The 18,068-nt window shown below is 34.6% G+C and overlaps 1 protein-coding gene across 9 annotated transcripts in view; it reads right to left on the bottom strand.

Annotated features, from left to right (window-relative positions):
- Positions 1 to 18,068, bottom strand: part of DNM3 (dynamin 3) — a 608,953-nt gene that overhangs the window by 149,094 nt on the left and 441,791 nt on the right. For all 9 annotated transcript variants that reach the window (XM_077156971.1, XM_077156974.1, XM_077156973.1 and 6 more), the window contains one exon: positions 3,671 to 3,780. In XM_077156971.1, coding sequence (XP_077013086.1) covers positions 3,671 to 3,780 — 110 coding nt within the window. The remainder of the gene's footprint in view (positions 1 to 3,670; positions 3,781 to 18,068) is intronic.

Raw genomic sequence — 18,068 nt, 5'->3', positions numbered from 1 at the left:
GTGAAAAGAATATCATTATCAGTAAAAATTACGCTATTCCAAGACACATACTTAATGAAAATACAGAAAGGTTGATGGCAAAAGAAAGTAAAAAAATATCTGAGCCAAATATTAACTGAAAGAGAGATAATGAAGCTACACCAAGATTTGACAAAATAAATTCTAAGGTAAAGCGTATTATTAGGAAAAAAGAAGAGTGCCACAACATGATGTGTCAGAGAGGACACCTCGCCAGGAAGATAGAGCAATTCTAACTCTCATGAATCTAATAACATGGTCTCAAAATGCATAAAGTAAAAATTGATGTGCTTACTAGAATACTCAACTCACAATGATAAATTGAGATTTTTAGCACCCCTCTGATAAAGTAAAATTTTTATGGCTTTTATCTGTCTCCCTCTCCACATTCCTGTCTAGAACATAATCTAAAATTTATAATCTGTTTTTCCTTTTTTATTTATAGAAGCATTTTAAGCACATAGAATAGTGCCTGGTACATAGTAAAAGCCTAATATATTCTTATTAAATGTTTGAATAAATCAAGATTAAGAAGACACAGCAACTTTAGATAATAGATTAAACACAATTGACAAACATGATACAATTGACTTCCAAACTGGTAAATGTATGTTCTTCTAAGGCACACATGAAATATTTATAAAATTTCACCATAAACTATGGTGAAATATGTCATATTCTCTGACCACAATACAATTAAGTTAGAAACAACAACAAAAAACAAAACTCCATGTACTATATATATTTATATAAATTATTAAACATAGTTCTACATAACTCACAGGTCAAAGGAGGAAATCATAACTGAATGATAATAAAGGTGGTATGTGTTAAAAATTATGTTAGCAGCTAAAGTTGATCTACAGGAAATCTGTAGACTTACGTGCATATACAAGGAAAAGCAATAGAAAGTGATGAGATAAGTTTCCAAACTAAGAAGTTAGAAAAAAGACCAACACAGTAAATATAAAGAAAATAGAAAGAAGAAAATAATGATGAGAACAGAAGTTATTGAAATCGAAAAAATAGATATACAATAGAGGATCAAAGAAGCCAAAAGCTGGTTCTTTGAAAACAGACAAACTCTGGCAAGAGTAGTCATGAGTCAAAGAAAAAGTCTCGATATTAAGAATAAAGGAGGTTGAAACTTGATACCAATGTATTTAAAAACAGACAAATGGACAATTTCTTAGAAAAATTATAATTTGCCCAAACCAACTTATGAAGAAATAGAAAACCTGGATACATCAATAATCACTAAAAAAGTTGAATCACTAGTTAAAAGTCTACTTATCAAAAATACCCACCTGGGTAAGATGATTTTACGTGTAAATTCTACCAAACATTTAACTAATGGTTATCTATCTCATAGAAATGTTTACAAAGAACATTAGAGCCTATTCCCACCTCAATTTATCAAGACAACACAATCTTGACATGAAAACTAGGCAGGGATAGCAAATAAAGGACATTTGTGGGCCAGTCTCACTTACAAACATACATGCAAATGCCTAAATAAAATATTACCAGGAATGTATAGTAAATAACAATATATCATGAACTAGCTGAATTTAATCCCAAGGGAAGCAAGGATGGTTTAACATTAGAAGATCTATTACTATCTTTCACCACATTAACAAATTAAAGAAGAAAAATTACATAATCTTCTTCATAGAGGCAGAAAAAGCATCTGATAAAATTCAATACCCATTCATGATTTTAAAACAAAACTAAAAACCTCAATAACTAGGAAGAAAAGGGATCTTCTTTATCTCATATCAGGTACCTACCAAAAGTACTTAAGTATAAAGTTTAAAAATTGTTTTTCTTAATATCAAGAACAAAACAAGGATGGCCACTTCTATTCAACATTGTACTTGAGGGCCTAGACAACACAAAAATAAGTTAAAGAGATCAAGAATTCAAAGGAAAAGACAATGGCAAACATGTCTGTGGTTGGGACATCTATGTACTCACAGAGGTCTCTGAGAAGTGGTTGAACAGTTCAATATCTTTGGAGAACTTTGGGATTCCAGAATACCAATATTTCTGGAAGTCCAGTTTTCTTAATTTGTTAACTTTTAGTCTTTTTAAAATCTACAGTTGTATTTCATCTAAAAAAATGTTCTACCATTGTCTTTTTTTTTTTTTTTTACTTTTGTACTAAGCGCTTTGATAACCTGTACTTTCTAAGTTGACCAAAGACTCAAATTTAGTTTGATTTCCAGTTTGACAGGCACACATTACATTCCAGCTCTGCATCCAGCAACAAGACTAGGCACATCTTTGGAGATTACCTTAGGACCTCCCATTTCTCTATTGCTCTGATAAAGCATGTAAACAACACTTAACCTAGTGCCAATGGCTCACTAATGCTCTCACCAAGAAGACTTTTTATCCTTTATTATTTTTAGTGCTTTTTTAAAATTTAAATTACTATTAAATAATACCACAATGTTTAAAAATCCATTTCAGTATTTAATTTTCTTTCCCCTTGATTCTTTTCTCTTGCTCTTGCAGTTTTCCTAAGTATTTTTGTCTAATGAGTCACTCTGAGCAACAGACTGGGAATGTAGGAAGAAGTCTTCTCTTGCTATTTTGATTTACTATGTTATTGACCCTGGGCCAGTTATTGAACCCAATCAAGTAAATTCATTGCTAAATAAAGATGGAAGTCTTAGATTAGAGAATTAGGTTAAAATTAGATCTTGCCACCTAATGATCGGTTTCTTAGTGACTGACTCATAGAAATTAATTAGCTTTTTCATATAATATTTCCATTGAAAAGAATCTCCTTCATTATTCTTGCCTAGTTGTAGCCCTTTAAAATTTCTATATGCTGTCTTCTGTTATCTCTCCAAATTTGTTTATTTAAGCTTACTTCTTTGTTTCCATCACCATGGACTGCATGTGATGATCAGCCCCAAATAAAGTTTTGATGTTTTAGATGAACAGCAATAAGAAAAGCAAAAGAAATAAGAGTAGAGGAAAAACGGACTTAGAAGTCCTGATTAAAGTTCAAAATTCCTACATAAACTTGTTCTGTTGGCTTAAGAAAGTTAAGCCATCTGAGCCTAAATTTTCTAATTTATAAAATAGCAACCACACTACTCTCTATTTTTAGCTCACATGGCTATTTTTACAAAAACCAAAGACAATGAAAGTAGGCAGTGCTTTGAAAAACTGTAAAGTACTATTTATTATTCACATTAACTGATAACTCCATACGCTTATGCAAGAATTTAGTCATAATATATATGAGGTCTTATTTAAGTGATATCCATCCATTATTGAATTGCAATTTAATAGTATTTTACAATAATAAATTTGTAAGTATGTAAATATAAATTCAGGGTAAGGAACACTTTAAAGTTATAAAACATAGTTTTAGAATAGAAGCAGCATGATTTTGGTGCCTGCTAGAAAAGCAGGGAATAAACTAATTCATATTTGATGATCCTTCCTATTATGTTACAATCTTTCTAAGCCATAAACCATGGAATGGGCTAAAAATACAAAATATATGAAAGGAAAATTGAAGTGTCAATAACTTCAAGGCAGGACCAAAGGAGATATCTGCAAATATGATCTCTGGATCATATAGAAATTCAAGGAAAAAAATCTGAAAACAGAAGCTGCTTCATTGTCTTACCTTTGCTCTGTGTTGAAGAGTGCAAAGATGTGCTTGCTAGACATAAAGCTCTTTTCCACATCCCGAACTTTCAGGTTGTCCAAGGGAAGCATATACTTCTTTTCTTTTTCCTATCAAATAGAGAGAGAGAGAAAAAAATGGCTTTAATAAAAGATTTTGAGGCATGCCAACAGCAATATAACACCTGAGTTGGCTAACACGTGATCACACAATTCTGATACCATCACACACTATTTTGATACCAGCTACCAAAGAATAACAATCTGAGATAGGAGATTCCAGTGATTCTCAACACATGGGCTGGAATAATGGGGGGAGGGAATGTGTAAAGGAAGGGCTCAGCGATGAAGAAAACACATGATCCACTATCCTTTTCCCCTCATGTGGGTCCTCTCAGATGTTTTAAAACGTTAGTTTGATATTAAGAATTCAGCCATCTGTTAATATTTAACAAAAATTCTCTGGTCCTAACTCAACGAAAAATGCCAGATGGATTTCATTTCATATGTATTTTTTTTTTTTTTTTGCAGTCTAAGCAGTTTTGATAGCCAGTGCTGCCAAAGTACTGGAAACACAAGTATGAAATACCCCCCATAACTATGATACAGCACAGAAAATACTCCCCTCATTTGGGTCTAGAAAAAATTATTGCATAAAATTGTTAAGCTCCTTGGGGGAAAAAGAGGCTATTCTATAAGTAGCCTGAGATTAACTAAAGGAAGATCTCTTTTAAAATGAACAATTCTTTAGGAAGAAACCGGACTTTGGAGAAGTGAGGGTCTGCAAATGGTACCGAACCGGTTTTGGTAAAACATATTGGATATCAAAGAATCATTAGAAACATTTACTTTTAGGAACTAATTGAGGGGCAATATTACCATATGTATAAATGCCTAACCACTAGGATAATAGAAGAGAACCAAATACCCAGCTTAAGAAAGCTAGGAAATAGCTTTTCCCAGAGGCATGTGAGCACAGTTCTTCTTAAATAGTAGTACTCTCTATGGTTCCAGGCTATCCTGTGCTATTAGATCCTGAGGGAAGAGCAGGACTAATTCCAGAGGTAAGGATGGAGACTTTGTCACAACTTTTAATAAACAATTATTAATGCCTCTTGGAAATACATGCACTACACAGATATGGTTAACATAAACCTCTTTGCTCCTACAGCACATAGATCACTTCCTTGGGAATTTGTGGCTAGGCTCAGTAGCATGGAGCAAAACTCTTCAAGGTTCACTAGCCAGCTTGTGGGTGGCATGTTGCATGTAGACCCCTGACAGAATTATTGCAGAGAATATCATCAGTTTTCCCACTTCTTATTTCTAAATTAAGCTGGGAAAAGTTGGGTAGAACATATTAGAATCACTAAAAGGTGGCACTCTGATCACAAAAATAGGATAGAGTGAAACAGTTGATAGAAGAAACTGAAGGTTGACAGAAGAAATTGAAGGAAGCTAGCTGGAGACTTCTGGAGAGGGGAGGGGAGGGAGGGGGGAAAGAAAGGCAAAGTAAAGAAAAGAAAAGAGAAACTAAATGGTAATGGAGAAATCTAAGAACAAATATGAAAAAGCAAAGAATTATAAGAAAGTACCATTATTTCTTGTACAAAACAGCCCTCACTATATTAGCAAACACAAAGATATTTCTAGATAGCAAAATACATAATTTAAGTAAACGAAGCATCATAGTTGAACTTAATTTGCAGTTGAGACTTGCTAAAAACAATTATGAAACTATTTTAGGATAGAATTCTAAAAGGCAAGATCCTAGTCTGAATGAAAACCTATTCAATACATAGTCAAATGAAAATGCTGGAGACCCAGGGAACATTTTTTTTATTGGACTTTTTTCAACACTCTAAATTTAAGCAGCTGTATTTTTTTATGCAACATTCTAGTCAACTTTTTGAAATGATGGATTTGCCTTTTAATGGGAAATCTGTATTTCATTGTAAAGATGGAACACAATGTCCTTGGCTTGTTTTCTATAGAAGTAGGCTCCCTATTGTATTTTGGTCTTTAGGATATAGTGAAGACCCAAAAATCCAGCAAGTTTATGTCAGATATTAAACTGAAGAAAGACACGCATATGTAGACAGAGACAAATGGAAAATGTTCTAAATGTCACTTATCCAAGGCTTTTGAGGACACATTGCTCTATTATTTCATAATAAAGAGTTTTAAGACTGACAAAGGAATAAGAAAGAGTACATTCAGATTAGTTTGTTTAAAGTTATAAGTCAAATAGAGAATTAAATGAGGCAGCAGTAACTCCAAGCAATGAAACAGAATATCATGGATATTTCTAAAGTTCTTGCTGATTTTGGGAAAGAATGACACTTTCCTTAAAGAACATTTTGAATCTGAAAGAACTAAAATAAGCAATAGGCATGAAAGAGGAGAAAGTACAGAATTATAATTTCCAAAATAACAGTGGTCATCACACTGTTTAATAAATTTTAATAAATTGCATAAATATGCTGCATAATCTTTGAGAGTTCCATTAAACCTTTTAATGATGCATTGTTAAATATGGTAGCCAGCAGCCTTGGCTGGCTACTGAGCACCTGGAACATAGTTAGTTAAATTGACATGTGCTCCAAGTGTAAAATATATAGGCAGATTTCAAAGACTTCAAATGAAGGTAAATATCTCATTAACAGGTCCTGTATTGATTACATGTTGAAATGGCATATTTTTTATAAACTGGGATAAATATATCATTTTATTAAATAATTTCATCCATTTATTTTATTTTTTTTTTTTAAAGAGAGAGGGAGGAAGGGAAGGAAAGACAGAGAAGGAAGGAAGGATGGAAGAAAGGGAGACATTTTTAAACATTTTCTTGTTTTTTTTATTATATTTTGTTTGTTTGTTTGTTTTTTACATGGGCTGGGGCCGGGAATCGAACCGGGGTCCTCCGGCACGGCAGGCAAGCACTCTTGCCCGCTGAGCCACCGCGGCCCGCCCTCATCCATTTATTTTTTAAATGTGTCTCCCCACACATATGCATATTTATATATACACACATAGATGCAAATATGTGATATGTATATCATACGGAATTTTGTTTACAACTTTTTTTTTGGGGGGGGGTATGGGCCGAGAATCAAACCCAGGTCTCCTGCATGGCGGGAGAGAATTCTAGTACTGAATTAACCATGCGATCCTCATCTGTCTATTTTTACTGTTTTGAATGTGGCTACCAGAAAATTTTAAATGATATATGTGATTAAATTATATTTCTATAGGACAGCACTGGTTACCATGTACTTATGTTTTCCTCCCTCCCATCCATCCAAACAGTTTTTCCCTTCTGTCTTCCCTATTTTTGCTATTGGGTATATTTTTCATTCTCCCAGTTTCCACTGTGAAACTTAACAATCATTTCCATGATATCACCTTCTTTCATGTCCTTTATTACATCAAAATTATATCACATTGTGTGTGAAGCATTTGCCACAGCTCCCCCTTGTTTGATATTCCCACCACATTACATTAGTCTAAGTCCCTGGCATTTCATAAGCATGACCCCTTTTCTAGTCTCCTTGCCTTCTAATCCCTATAGTATCTCCAGGTATGGTGATTTTCTAAAACTACTCTGTCAAATTCATTACAGCCCTCCACAACTTTTTATAATTTTTATTAATAAAACCAATCAACATACAATATGAACATTCTTTTTTTCATCACATAGTTGTATATTCATCATCATGATCATTTCTTAGAACATCTGCATCAATTCAGAAAAAGAAATAAAAAGAAAACAGAAAAAAAAAATCATACATACCACACCCCTTACCCCTCCCTTTCATTGATCACGAGCATTTCAACTTACTAAATTTATTTTAACATTTGTTCCCCCTATTATTTATTTATTTTTAATCCATATGTTTTACTCATCTGTCCATAAGGTAGATAAAAGAAGCATGAGACACAAGGTTTTCACAGTCACACAGTCACATCGTGAAAGCAGTATCATTATACAATCATCTTCAAGAAACTTGGCTACTGGAACACAGCTCTACATTTTCAGGCAGTTCCCTTCAGCCTCTCTGTTACGTCTTAACTAAAAAGGTGATATCTATTCAATGCATAAGAATAGCCTCCAGGATAACCTCTTGACTGTGTTTGGAATCTCTCAGCCATTGACACTTTATTTTGTCTCATTTTGCTCTTCCCCCTTTTGGTCAAGAAGGTTTTCTCAATCCCTTAGTGCTGAGTTCCAGCTCATTCTAGGATTTCTGTCCCATGTGGCCAGGAAGGTACACACCCCTGGGAGTCATGTCCCACGGAGAAAGGGGGAGGACAGTGGGTTTGCTTGTCGTGTTGTCTGAGAGAGGCCACATCTGAGCAACAGAAGAAGTTCTCCTGGGGGTGACTCTTAGACCTAATTTTAAGTAGGCTTGACCTATCCTTTGTGGGGTTAAGTTTCATATGAACAAACCCCAAGATTGGGGGTTCAGCCTATTGCTTTGGTTGTTCCCACTGCTTGTGAGAATATCAAGAATTCTCCACTTGGGGAAATTGAATTGTCTCCCTTTCTCACCATTCCCTCAAGGCAACTTTGCAAATACTTTTTTACTCACTGTTCAAATCACTCTGGGATTTATTGAGGCATCACTCTGGACAAACATACAAAATCTCATGCCCTACTTGAGGTTCCATGTACTTATGGTGTTCAGTTAAGCTGTTCACATAAGTTATATAAGGAAATGCACTATTCAAAATATAAATTTTGTACCAAATAAATATTTTTTGCTTTAGCCTCACACATATGTTAAAGTTTTAAAATATTAATTACATCTATTTTCAACACTCTGCATTATTGACATTCCTTTGTTCTTCCTCATGCAAAACATTTTTAAATTTGTACATTTAGTCACTATCATTATACACTCTAGGCATTCCTAGATTATACACCATCTCAGTCTTTATTGTTTCTCTTTCCTTCTGGTTTCATTTGTGTCCCCAGCCCTCCTCCCTCTATCATTCTCACATTCAGCTTCATTCAGTGTTCTAACATTATTGTATTACAGTTAGGCAGTATTGTGCTATCCATTTCTGAATTTTTACAATCAGTCCTGTTGCATAGTCTGTATCCCTTCAGCTCCAATTACCCAGTATCTACCCTATTTCTATCTCCTGATGACCTGTTTGTAACTGAAATTCTCCAAGTTCATTCATTAATGTTAGTTCATATCAGTGAGACCATACAGTATTAGTCCTTTTGTTTCTGGCTAATCTCACGCAACATAATGTCCTTAAGGTCCATCAATGTTGTTACATACTTCATAACTTTATTCTGTTTTACAGCTGCATAATATTCCATTATATGTATACACCACAGCTTGTTTAGTCACTCATCTGTTGATGGGCATTTGGGCTGTTTCCATTTCTTGGCAATTATAAATAATGCTGCTAAGAACACTGGTGTGCAAATGTCCGTTTATGTCTTTGTCGGGTGAAAATTTTGATTGGATTGTTTCATGGAGATGTGACACATCCAATTGTGGGTGTGACATTTTGATTAGATGGAGATGTGACTCTGCCCATTCAAGATGGGCCTTGATTTTAAAGGAGAGCTCAGAAATGGCATAGATACAGACATTTGGAGATGCCTGGAGTGTGTGAAAGGAGATGCTTGGAGTGCTGACAGCGCAGATGCCAAACGCAGACATCTAGAGATGTAAAGCCCAGCAAACATCAACATGTGCCTTCTCATGAAATGCTAAGTAAGTCTGAACTCAGAGTTATGTCCTAGAGTGGCTAAATGAAGGCCCAAAGACACTTAGAGAGAAAACCACTGGCATGAGAAGTTGGAAAGCAATGGAACTGGAAACAAGGACCAACAGATGCCAGCCACATGGCTTCCCAGGTGACAGACAACAGCCGTTCTTGAGTCAATGTATCTTTCTCTTGATGCCTTAGTGTAGACATTTTTATGGCCTGAGAACTGTAAAATTGTAACTTAATTCCCTTTTTAAAGACCATTCCATTTCTGGTATATTACATTCTAGCAGCATTTAAGAAACTAAAACAATATTACAGTGCTGCATGCATAGATGTTGCTAATTGAACATTTGATTGTTGATTATGCATTACAAATAAATTTCCAATATGATAGGTCTAACTATATAGTATTTTGTTAAAAATTTTCTAACCAGATGTTATATAAAAACTTTATGCCACAAATATTGATTTTAAATGAATTTACAATTTTTTTTTTGCTTAGAAGCATATAGTTTTTTAGGTGACAATTAACCAACTTAGAACAATATACCTAATTTGATTTATACAAATCTCCCTGGCCTAAACATATAAATATACTATGAAAATTCAATATATTTAAAAACAGTACAAAACAAAAAATAAGGATAGATTATGATCTTAAGAGGTAAGAACTGATGTAAAGGTTTTGAAAAGGGTAGAACAGAAAAGAAATTACATTAGAAGAGAACAAAGAAAAATATATGAAAAAGCCAGTAATGGCACCAAATTTATTTTTAAAATATGTAATACTTTCATAATTCTTTACTTCTTGCTCTAACATTTGAAAACATTCATGACTTTATTTCTCAAGCTAATAAACAATCAGATTAGAAACAGATTCCATGATATACTAACAGAATATCCCAAGTTGCTGAATATAACTGCGCTTCATAAGAGTAAAGATTCTTAGTTTCAACCACTATAATTTGTTAAATGTTTCTTCTTCTTCTGGGAAACTGACATTTGTATCCCTCCAAGTGCTGAACAACCCAACTGGCTATGAGTGGAACATTCCTATGACACAACTGCACCAACACTGTGAGTAGACCACACGGCCATACTGCTGAGCCAGCCAAGGAAGAAGCGGCTGAATGTTTATGCCACCAAGAAATGGTCTGTAGACAGATCTGAAAAGATTCCTTATCAATGGATTATAAGTGTTTTTTTGCAGAGAACAGAATACTCAATTAACATAATTTGCTTGCTGTTCAACGTATAATAAAGTTGATCAATATCTTTCCTGTGTTTGTTTTTTCTTTGATTAAAAAACGATTTCATTTTGTCATTCTCAGGGATGACACTGTATTGCCCATCAGAGTAAACATACTTTTATAATTTGAAAGTGAGAACATTAAGAATTCTCTCTTCAAAATTTAAGGAAATATTTAAAGAAATATTCACATGTGAGAATTTATGAGTACAAGACTGGTAATGGCAAACATACTAAAGAATAATTAAAAGTACTAATAGGGCGGGCCACAATGGCTCAGTGGCAGAGTTCTCACCTGCCATACCAGAGACCTGGGCTTGATTTCTGGTGCCTGCTCATGTGGAAAAAAAAAAGTACTTATAGCTAAGCATGAAAGATTGATCAGATGATATTTCTCTTCTTCTTCTCAAAGCCCCACAATAATGACAGTAAAGAAATAAAAATGATATTGATCCATAAGGACAAAGAAAATGGAAGAGAAAGATGGATAACAGATTTGAAAAATGTGTTGGAAGAAAGAAAGCAGACAGAAGAGCCTCGATTGACTTAGCAGAGAGGAAGTGGTTATTACCCAAATATCTGCAGAAGGAGGGAAAGGAGGACTAGCCACCCCATTTGGGTTCTGGTTTTGGAGGCACCTGGTGCTACATACCACCAGGTACAGTTGTGGTACCAAAGCAGGAGGATTGGATGGAGGTTTGTATACAGAACAACTAGCATCCTAGGGTTACTTCCTCTGCCCATTGGTAACCTGTTCCTACCCCCAGCATGAGACTGATGGCTTATTCTCTGGAGAAATTACTGCATCAAAGAAGTTTTAGATTCAGAGAGATCAGGCAGGGCGGATAGCAAATGTGGAACTGAAATCAAGAGAATTTAGTGGAAGTCTATATAGTGAAATGTTGTCCCTCAGCCCCCTTTTCTTCTTTGCTTCCAGAATGCCAGAAGCCAGATGTATTTCTCTGCCCCCACTAGGCAGGGCACTGGAGTGTTCTCTAGGGAGCGATACAGATTCAGAGAAAATGCCCCATATACATTTCAATGAAAACAGCAGCTTGCTGCCTGGCCACCTTACATGCATAGGTAGAGTTTCCGAGCAGCTGAATGAATTGTACAAAATCTCAAATAGAGTAGATGTCTCAAGGCTATTAACTGGAGTGGATTCTGAGGATGGGCTATCTCAACACCCATCCCAAGTTTCTTTTTATGTTGGAGTTCAGTTCAAACTCTCTTTCCCTTCTAAATCTTGCCTTGTAGCTAAAGCTCAAAATGAGATTTAGTTCCAGCTAATCAGATATATGAACACCAGATTTTGACTCAGAACTGGGTGACATGGGAGAGAGGCAGGTTATGTGGCCCTGTTTTGTTGGCCTGGATTATGATAGAGGTAGTGTAGCTCTGGATCCAGCTGATTGTGCAACTTCCAGATTGGTGGACGCAGCACTCTCCTGCAAGCCCAATTTTGAAATTCATTTTGGGGAGCCATTCCTGGAAACTCAGTCTAGTTCTATAGTTTTGCTCTCCCATTGATTCTTTGAGACATCTATACTCCTTAGTAAATATGTTTCTACTTAAACTAGGCAGAATAGATTCTACTGCTGGCAACCAGGGACTTTGAAAATAACAAAATGAATAACAAAAATTAACAAAAATGGATATCCAAAAAAAGAATAGCCAATAAAGCAGAAAAATAACATTTATCAACCAACAATAGCTCATAAAAAACCAACAACACATATATCTACGGCTTTGAGTTTCCAGGATTTTTCATTCAAGGAAAGAATCTTTAACAGGGAAAAAACATATACATAATAAATTTTAAATGGGATATTTATTGTTTGTGTGAGCAGAATAATATTTGAGCAGCTTTACAGGAAAAAAATGAATCAACAGATGTGAATAAAAAAAGAATTCCTAATGCCATGCATATTCATAGACTGTCACAAACTATAACAGTGTACTTCATGAGTTAAATTTTCTGTTAGTAAGGTAAGTACAAGGATTTGGTTAATATTTTATATATTTTTTTCAGTTACTAGGAAGGAAAAAATTTACTCAGCATGGCAAAACATGCTACAAACACTTTAAATTACCTATTTCAAATGCTCAATAATTACATTTTCCATATTTCTTTCTGTGTTACAAGGCATCAAAACATATTTATGAAAAAAAGAAACTTTCAGTTTGGCATAGTGATTGGTTTTCTTGAAGAGGTATAAAATATGATATGGATTCCTATTAGTAAAATGCAAACAAAAAATATTCCTCAACTCTGAATTTCTCCATAGCTGAACGTTAAACTACAAAGTGAATTTAAGAGACACCACAAACTTTGAAATAATGCTTACTTCATAACAGCCTTCCAGTGTACATTACTCATACAAAATTCTACACATATAGCATTCTAGGTATGCATTTATCAAATAAAACTGTTACTTTGACCAAATTATGTATACCACAAATTTGTGGGAGTTCAACTTAATAAAAGTACCATGTTTGAAAATGTAGCATAATTTTACTTATTTGAGGAAATGGAAGCCAGAAAGGCACGCATAAATAAAATACTCTGACAATTCCCAATCAGTAGATGAATGGTTTAAAATGTTCCCCATCATTTGTTACACACTGCAAACAAAAGTCAAAGCTGAATTTTCCCTTCTCCTTCCTATCATTTCGGCAAAGAAAAACTCAAATGAAGACAGCACTAAGTAGAAAAGCAAATTGCCTGAGCACTCATCCAAATTAGAGCTTTTCAGAATCCTTCACTTTGACCATTAAACTTTTCCCCTTGATGATAGGAACATAGTTTAATGATGTTCCTTCTGAGAGGGAAGTTATTTGAAAAGCAGATCTGGGTAGCCATGCCTTTCACTCTTTAGTGAGATCCCTTCTCCCTATGTTCCAGGAGTGCAGACTCCTAGATGGACAGGGGGAGGAGGGGCCGTTCCATTTGCATTTTGAGACCCAGCACTGGACTCAAGATGGCATTTGGCTGGATCATTCCAAGAACAGCTGGTAGTCTGAGCACGGCTACTGGCTGAAACACATCTTTGTGCAGAAATAGAGCTTTGGACAAGGGGCAAAGAACTGGAACAGTTCTCCTTCATCAACCCTAATCATGACTTGCAGCTTGCTCCTGGCTTTCTGTAGGAGGGGTGTAGAAAAAAAAGGAAGTTAAGATGGACTAGTGGTAAGCCCATTTATGGTAAGAAGTTTGATGATGAGAAAATCATCCTGTCTATGGCCAACACAAATGGTTCCCAGTTTTTTATCTGCATGGATTGAGTGGCTGCATGACAGGCCTATGGTTTTTGGCAAGGTGTGGAACAATGGAGTGCTTTGGGTTCAGCAAGAAAATCACCATTTCTAACTTTGGATAAGTCTAGTAAATTGATTAGCATTTTATCTTAACAACCAGACCATTCCTTTTGTAGCTCTGAAGAGTACCCCACCACCTACAGTCTGCTCACAGTATTCTATAGTCTTTTTGCTCTCACTGCAGTTCTTTGGATTTCACATTTTCCTCTCCCGCCAAGTCTAGCTAGATGCAGTTAAGTTTATGATTATGAAATAAAAACTAAACAACAAAAACATGAACTTCCTTATCTGAACCCCTTCCATTTGTGCAGCTTCTCTTTTCTGTTGGATCCAAACCAAGATGCCTTGGCTCCGCTCATGCTGCTGCTGCTTAGTTCTAAGTTTTTTGCTCTGATATATCACAAGAAAATTTCCTGTCTCACTCCATTTGTCCTGTATCACCAGTTAGATTTTAACAGCCAAGAGTGAGAACTATGTGCTTTCCTGTATAGATCCTTAACACTAGTAGGCATTTAATAAGTGCTGACTTATGATGATATCAAAGCTTACCTACCCTTTGTTTCATTTCCCTAGGCTTTGTTTCCCACATGATTACATTTAGATAAATAAATTAATATCTGCTAGAGAATAAATTGCTATTAATTATTTTTTCTATATAGTGTACTTTTAATTTAAATTAGTTTCTTCAATCCCTCCATCTAAAATTATTGAATAATTCAAGTGAGCAGGTACAGGTGAGATCCTCGGCTTGAATTGCCCTAAAATAAATCATTCCAATAGGTAGCTGCTTAATCCATGGCTGACCCTGAAAATTCTGACTGCTTATCCAATTAATACACTAATTATATACTTTCCTCCAATGACACCATGGTGCCCTAAGTAGATAAAGATTTCACTCCAATAGGATAAAAGTGGTGGCAGAATTGTGGGGTCATACAGCACAGGATAGTCCAGCATGTCAATCTCATAGGAACCTATACCTGGTAGCCCAAATATATTCCTGTTGACTAAGAAATTAGGCGTCATACAAGAACATCATTTTTCATACATTTTCATTGAAGTTTTCAGTGATATGGTTCTGTTTATATTTTGATTTGTAATTTTGTTTTGCTCTTTTGATATCAAATAAGAATAAAATATTTAAATATTTGCAGATATTTAAGTATAAAAAGCTTTCTGTCCATATTTAAGCAACACTGAGAATGCAAATAAATTGTCTACACTCAGAATCCATAAGGACTCTTCTTTTAAAGAGTGTTTGCATATTACCCAAGTTTGAGAAACACTGGTTTAGAGAAAGTATATTTGGAATTTTCTTAAAAGGTTTGATGTATTAAAAATAGGTAAAAAATAAATGACCTTGACTAAAAAGAATAGGGAGCACAGTTTAGAAATTGCTTCAATTTTTAATTGCCCTCAGCAAGACCACGATAAAAACCGCAGGTCTGGCCCTCAAAACCTGGGAGGTCCAGTCAATGTTTGAGCATACACTCATATGTCCTTGGGGGGTTTATTTTTCTGCACCGTGCTTTGGTTTCACCATATGTAAAGCAGGGATAATAATACCCAACCTCAATCCTTTAAATTGAAAAATGAAAACAAACAAACCTAACTTTATGGGAACAAAGAAGCATTAGCTGCAAAAGCATTTTCATTTCTTCAGAAAAAAGGTACTATTTAAAAGAGGTGCTCTTGACAATATCTCAACAACATGTGTCTAATTCATACTGACTTACAAATTAACCAATGTTTAATTTTTGCTGCAAATTAACTGTTTCCTTTAAGAGGCTGAGCTAGTAAAATGCTGAATTTCGTGGCATAAAATTAGAGTTGTGGAAAAATTAGGGATACTTGGGAAAATACAAAAAAAAGTTGATTCTTTAATAAGAGAAGAAAGAGTGAGTGAAACCAGAAGACAAAGGAAGAGGGCGAACTTGTAAGAAACAGGTAATGTCAATGGTAAGAAAATCTACATCACACCCAAAGATAATCAAGAAGGCCCCAGAGGATAAGGGTACTGCTACTAGAGGTAATGGGAATTTTCACCTTTAGACCTTATTAATGACACAGAAAAAGCTTAACACGGATAGAACCAGACCAAAGAAGACTCACAGCAGCCAAAAGGGAGATAAACAACATAAATACAAATACTACGTTTTACCCTACTCTAAATGGCAGAAGTCTTTTTGACTTCTCCCTCCCACTCCTCTTCTTCCTTCTCCTCCTCCTTCCTCTTTCCTCACTTGCCTTAAACTTCAATACTTACTGTACTACTTACAACTAAATTTAATCAATTTCTGATTTAATACTCAGATTAATTACGTTTTATTATGAAATCTTAATAACTATGTAAAAGGATAAATGACATACCCTTTCTTATTTTTAACTGCCTATGTTAATAAGTAATGGCATGCATTTAGAATAAAACTAGATTGGGCATAATTAAACTGCCTTTCTAGAAATGTCACCCCTTTCTTCTCTCCAAAAAATTCTGTTTTTTAAAGTGTAATAGATTCTCACCTTAGAACTGTAAACTAGCAACTTATTAAATTCCCCTTTTTAAAAGCCAAAAAAAAAAAAGTATAATAGAAATGTTGCCGAATACTATTTTTAATTTGTTCATTTAGGCAGCCTTCTTTGACATGGGAAGTGACATGTCTAATTTAAGAGATCATTCTGGCTATTTTGTGGAGCACAGATTAGAAAGAAGACATGAGTAGGAGTGAAAAATCTAATAGGAGACTAATGCAGTAGTTCAGGGAAGAGATAGCAGTTATTCCCCGCTAGGATGGTAGTGAAGGAGAGAAGCGGTTGGGTTTGAGACAGGTTTTGGTATAGATCAGAAGTCAGCAAACTATGGCCCCATTGGCTAAATTCAGTCTTGGCGTATGTTCATATGGCTCCAATAGCTAGAAATGTTTTCAAAATTTTTAAATGGTTATGAAAATATATATATATATATATATATACATACAACAAAAGCCATATGTTGTCTGCAAAGCCTAAAATATTAAATCTGTCCCTTTACAGAAAATGTTTGCCAAAGCTTGCAATAGAATGAATAGATCTTGGAAACTGAAACAAATGGATGAAGGAGATAGGAAAGAGAGGAATGGAGGAAAACACATATATATTTGTAATGAATTTTATGAGATATATTCACATACCATATAATCATTCAAAATATACAATCAATGGTTCACAGTATCATCCTATAGTTGTGAATTCATCACCAAAATCAATTTTTGAACATTTTCATTACTCAAAAAAAATAAAATAAAATAAAAAAGAACAACCAAACATCCCATGCTGCTTATCCCTCCTATTACTCATTTTTTGTCTTTGTTTTCATACTCATCTTCCATACAGTAGATGAAGGGAGTGCCAGTCACAAGGTTTTCATAATCATATGGTCACATGCTAAAAGCTATATAGTTATACAATCTTCTTCAAGAATCAAGGCTACTGGATTACAGGTCACTAGTTTCAGGTATTTCCTTCTAGTTATTCTAATATACTAAAAACTAAAAAGGGATGTGTATATAATGTATAAGAATAACTTCCAGAATGACCTCTCAATTCTACTTAAAGTCTCTCAGCCACTGAAACTTTACATTATTTCATTTCTTTTTTTTTTTTATTATTAATTAACGGAAAAAAAGAAACTAACCCAACATTTAGAAATCATACCATTCTACATATGCAATCAGTAATTCTTAACATCATCACATAGATGCATGATCATCGTTTCTTAGTACATTTGCATCGGTTTAGAAGAACTAGCAATACAACCGAAAAAGATATAGAATGTTAATATAGAGAAAAAAAATAAAAGTAATAATAGTAAGAACAAAACAAAACAAAACAAAACAAAACAAAACAAAACAAAACAAAAACCTATAGCTCGGATGCAGCTTCATTCAGTGTTTTAACATGATTACTTTACAATTAGGTATTATTGTGCTGTCCATTTTTGAGTTTTTGTATCTAGTCCTGTTGCACAGTCTGTATCCCATCAGCTCCAATTACCCATTATCTTACCCTGTTTCTAACTCCTGCTGAACTCTGTTACCAATGACATATTCCAAGTTTATTC

This window comes from Tamandua tetradactyla, chromosome 4 (genome assembly GCF_023851605.1).
Source record: "Tamandua tetradactyla isolate mTamTet1 chromosome 4, mTamTet1.pri, whole genome shotgun sequence".
Taxonomy (NCBI): Eukaryota; Metazoa; Chordata; class Mammalia; order Pilosa; family Myrmecophagidae; genus Tamandua; species Tamandua tetradactyla.
The sequence above is the reverse complement of the archived record's forward strand: the minus strand, read 5'-3'. Positions and strand labels throughout refer to the sequence as shown.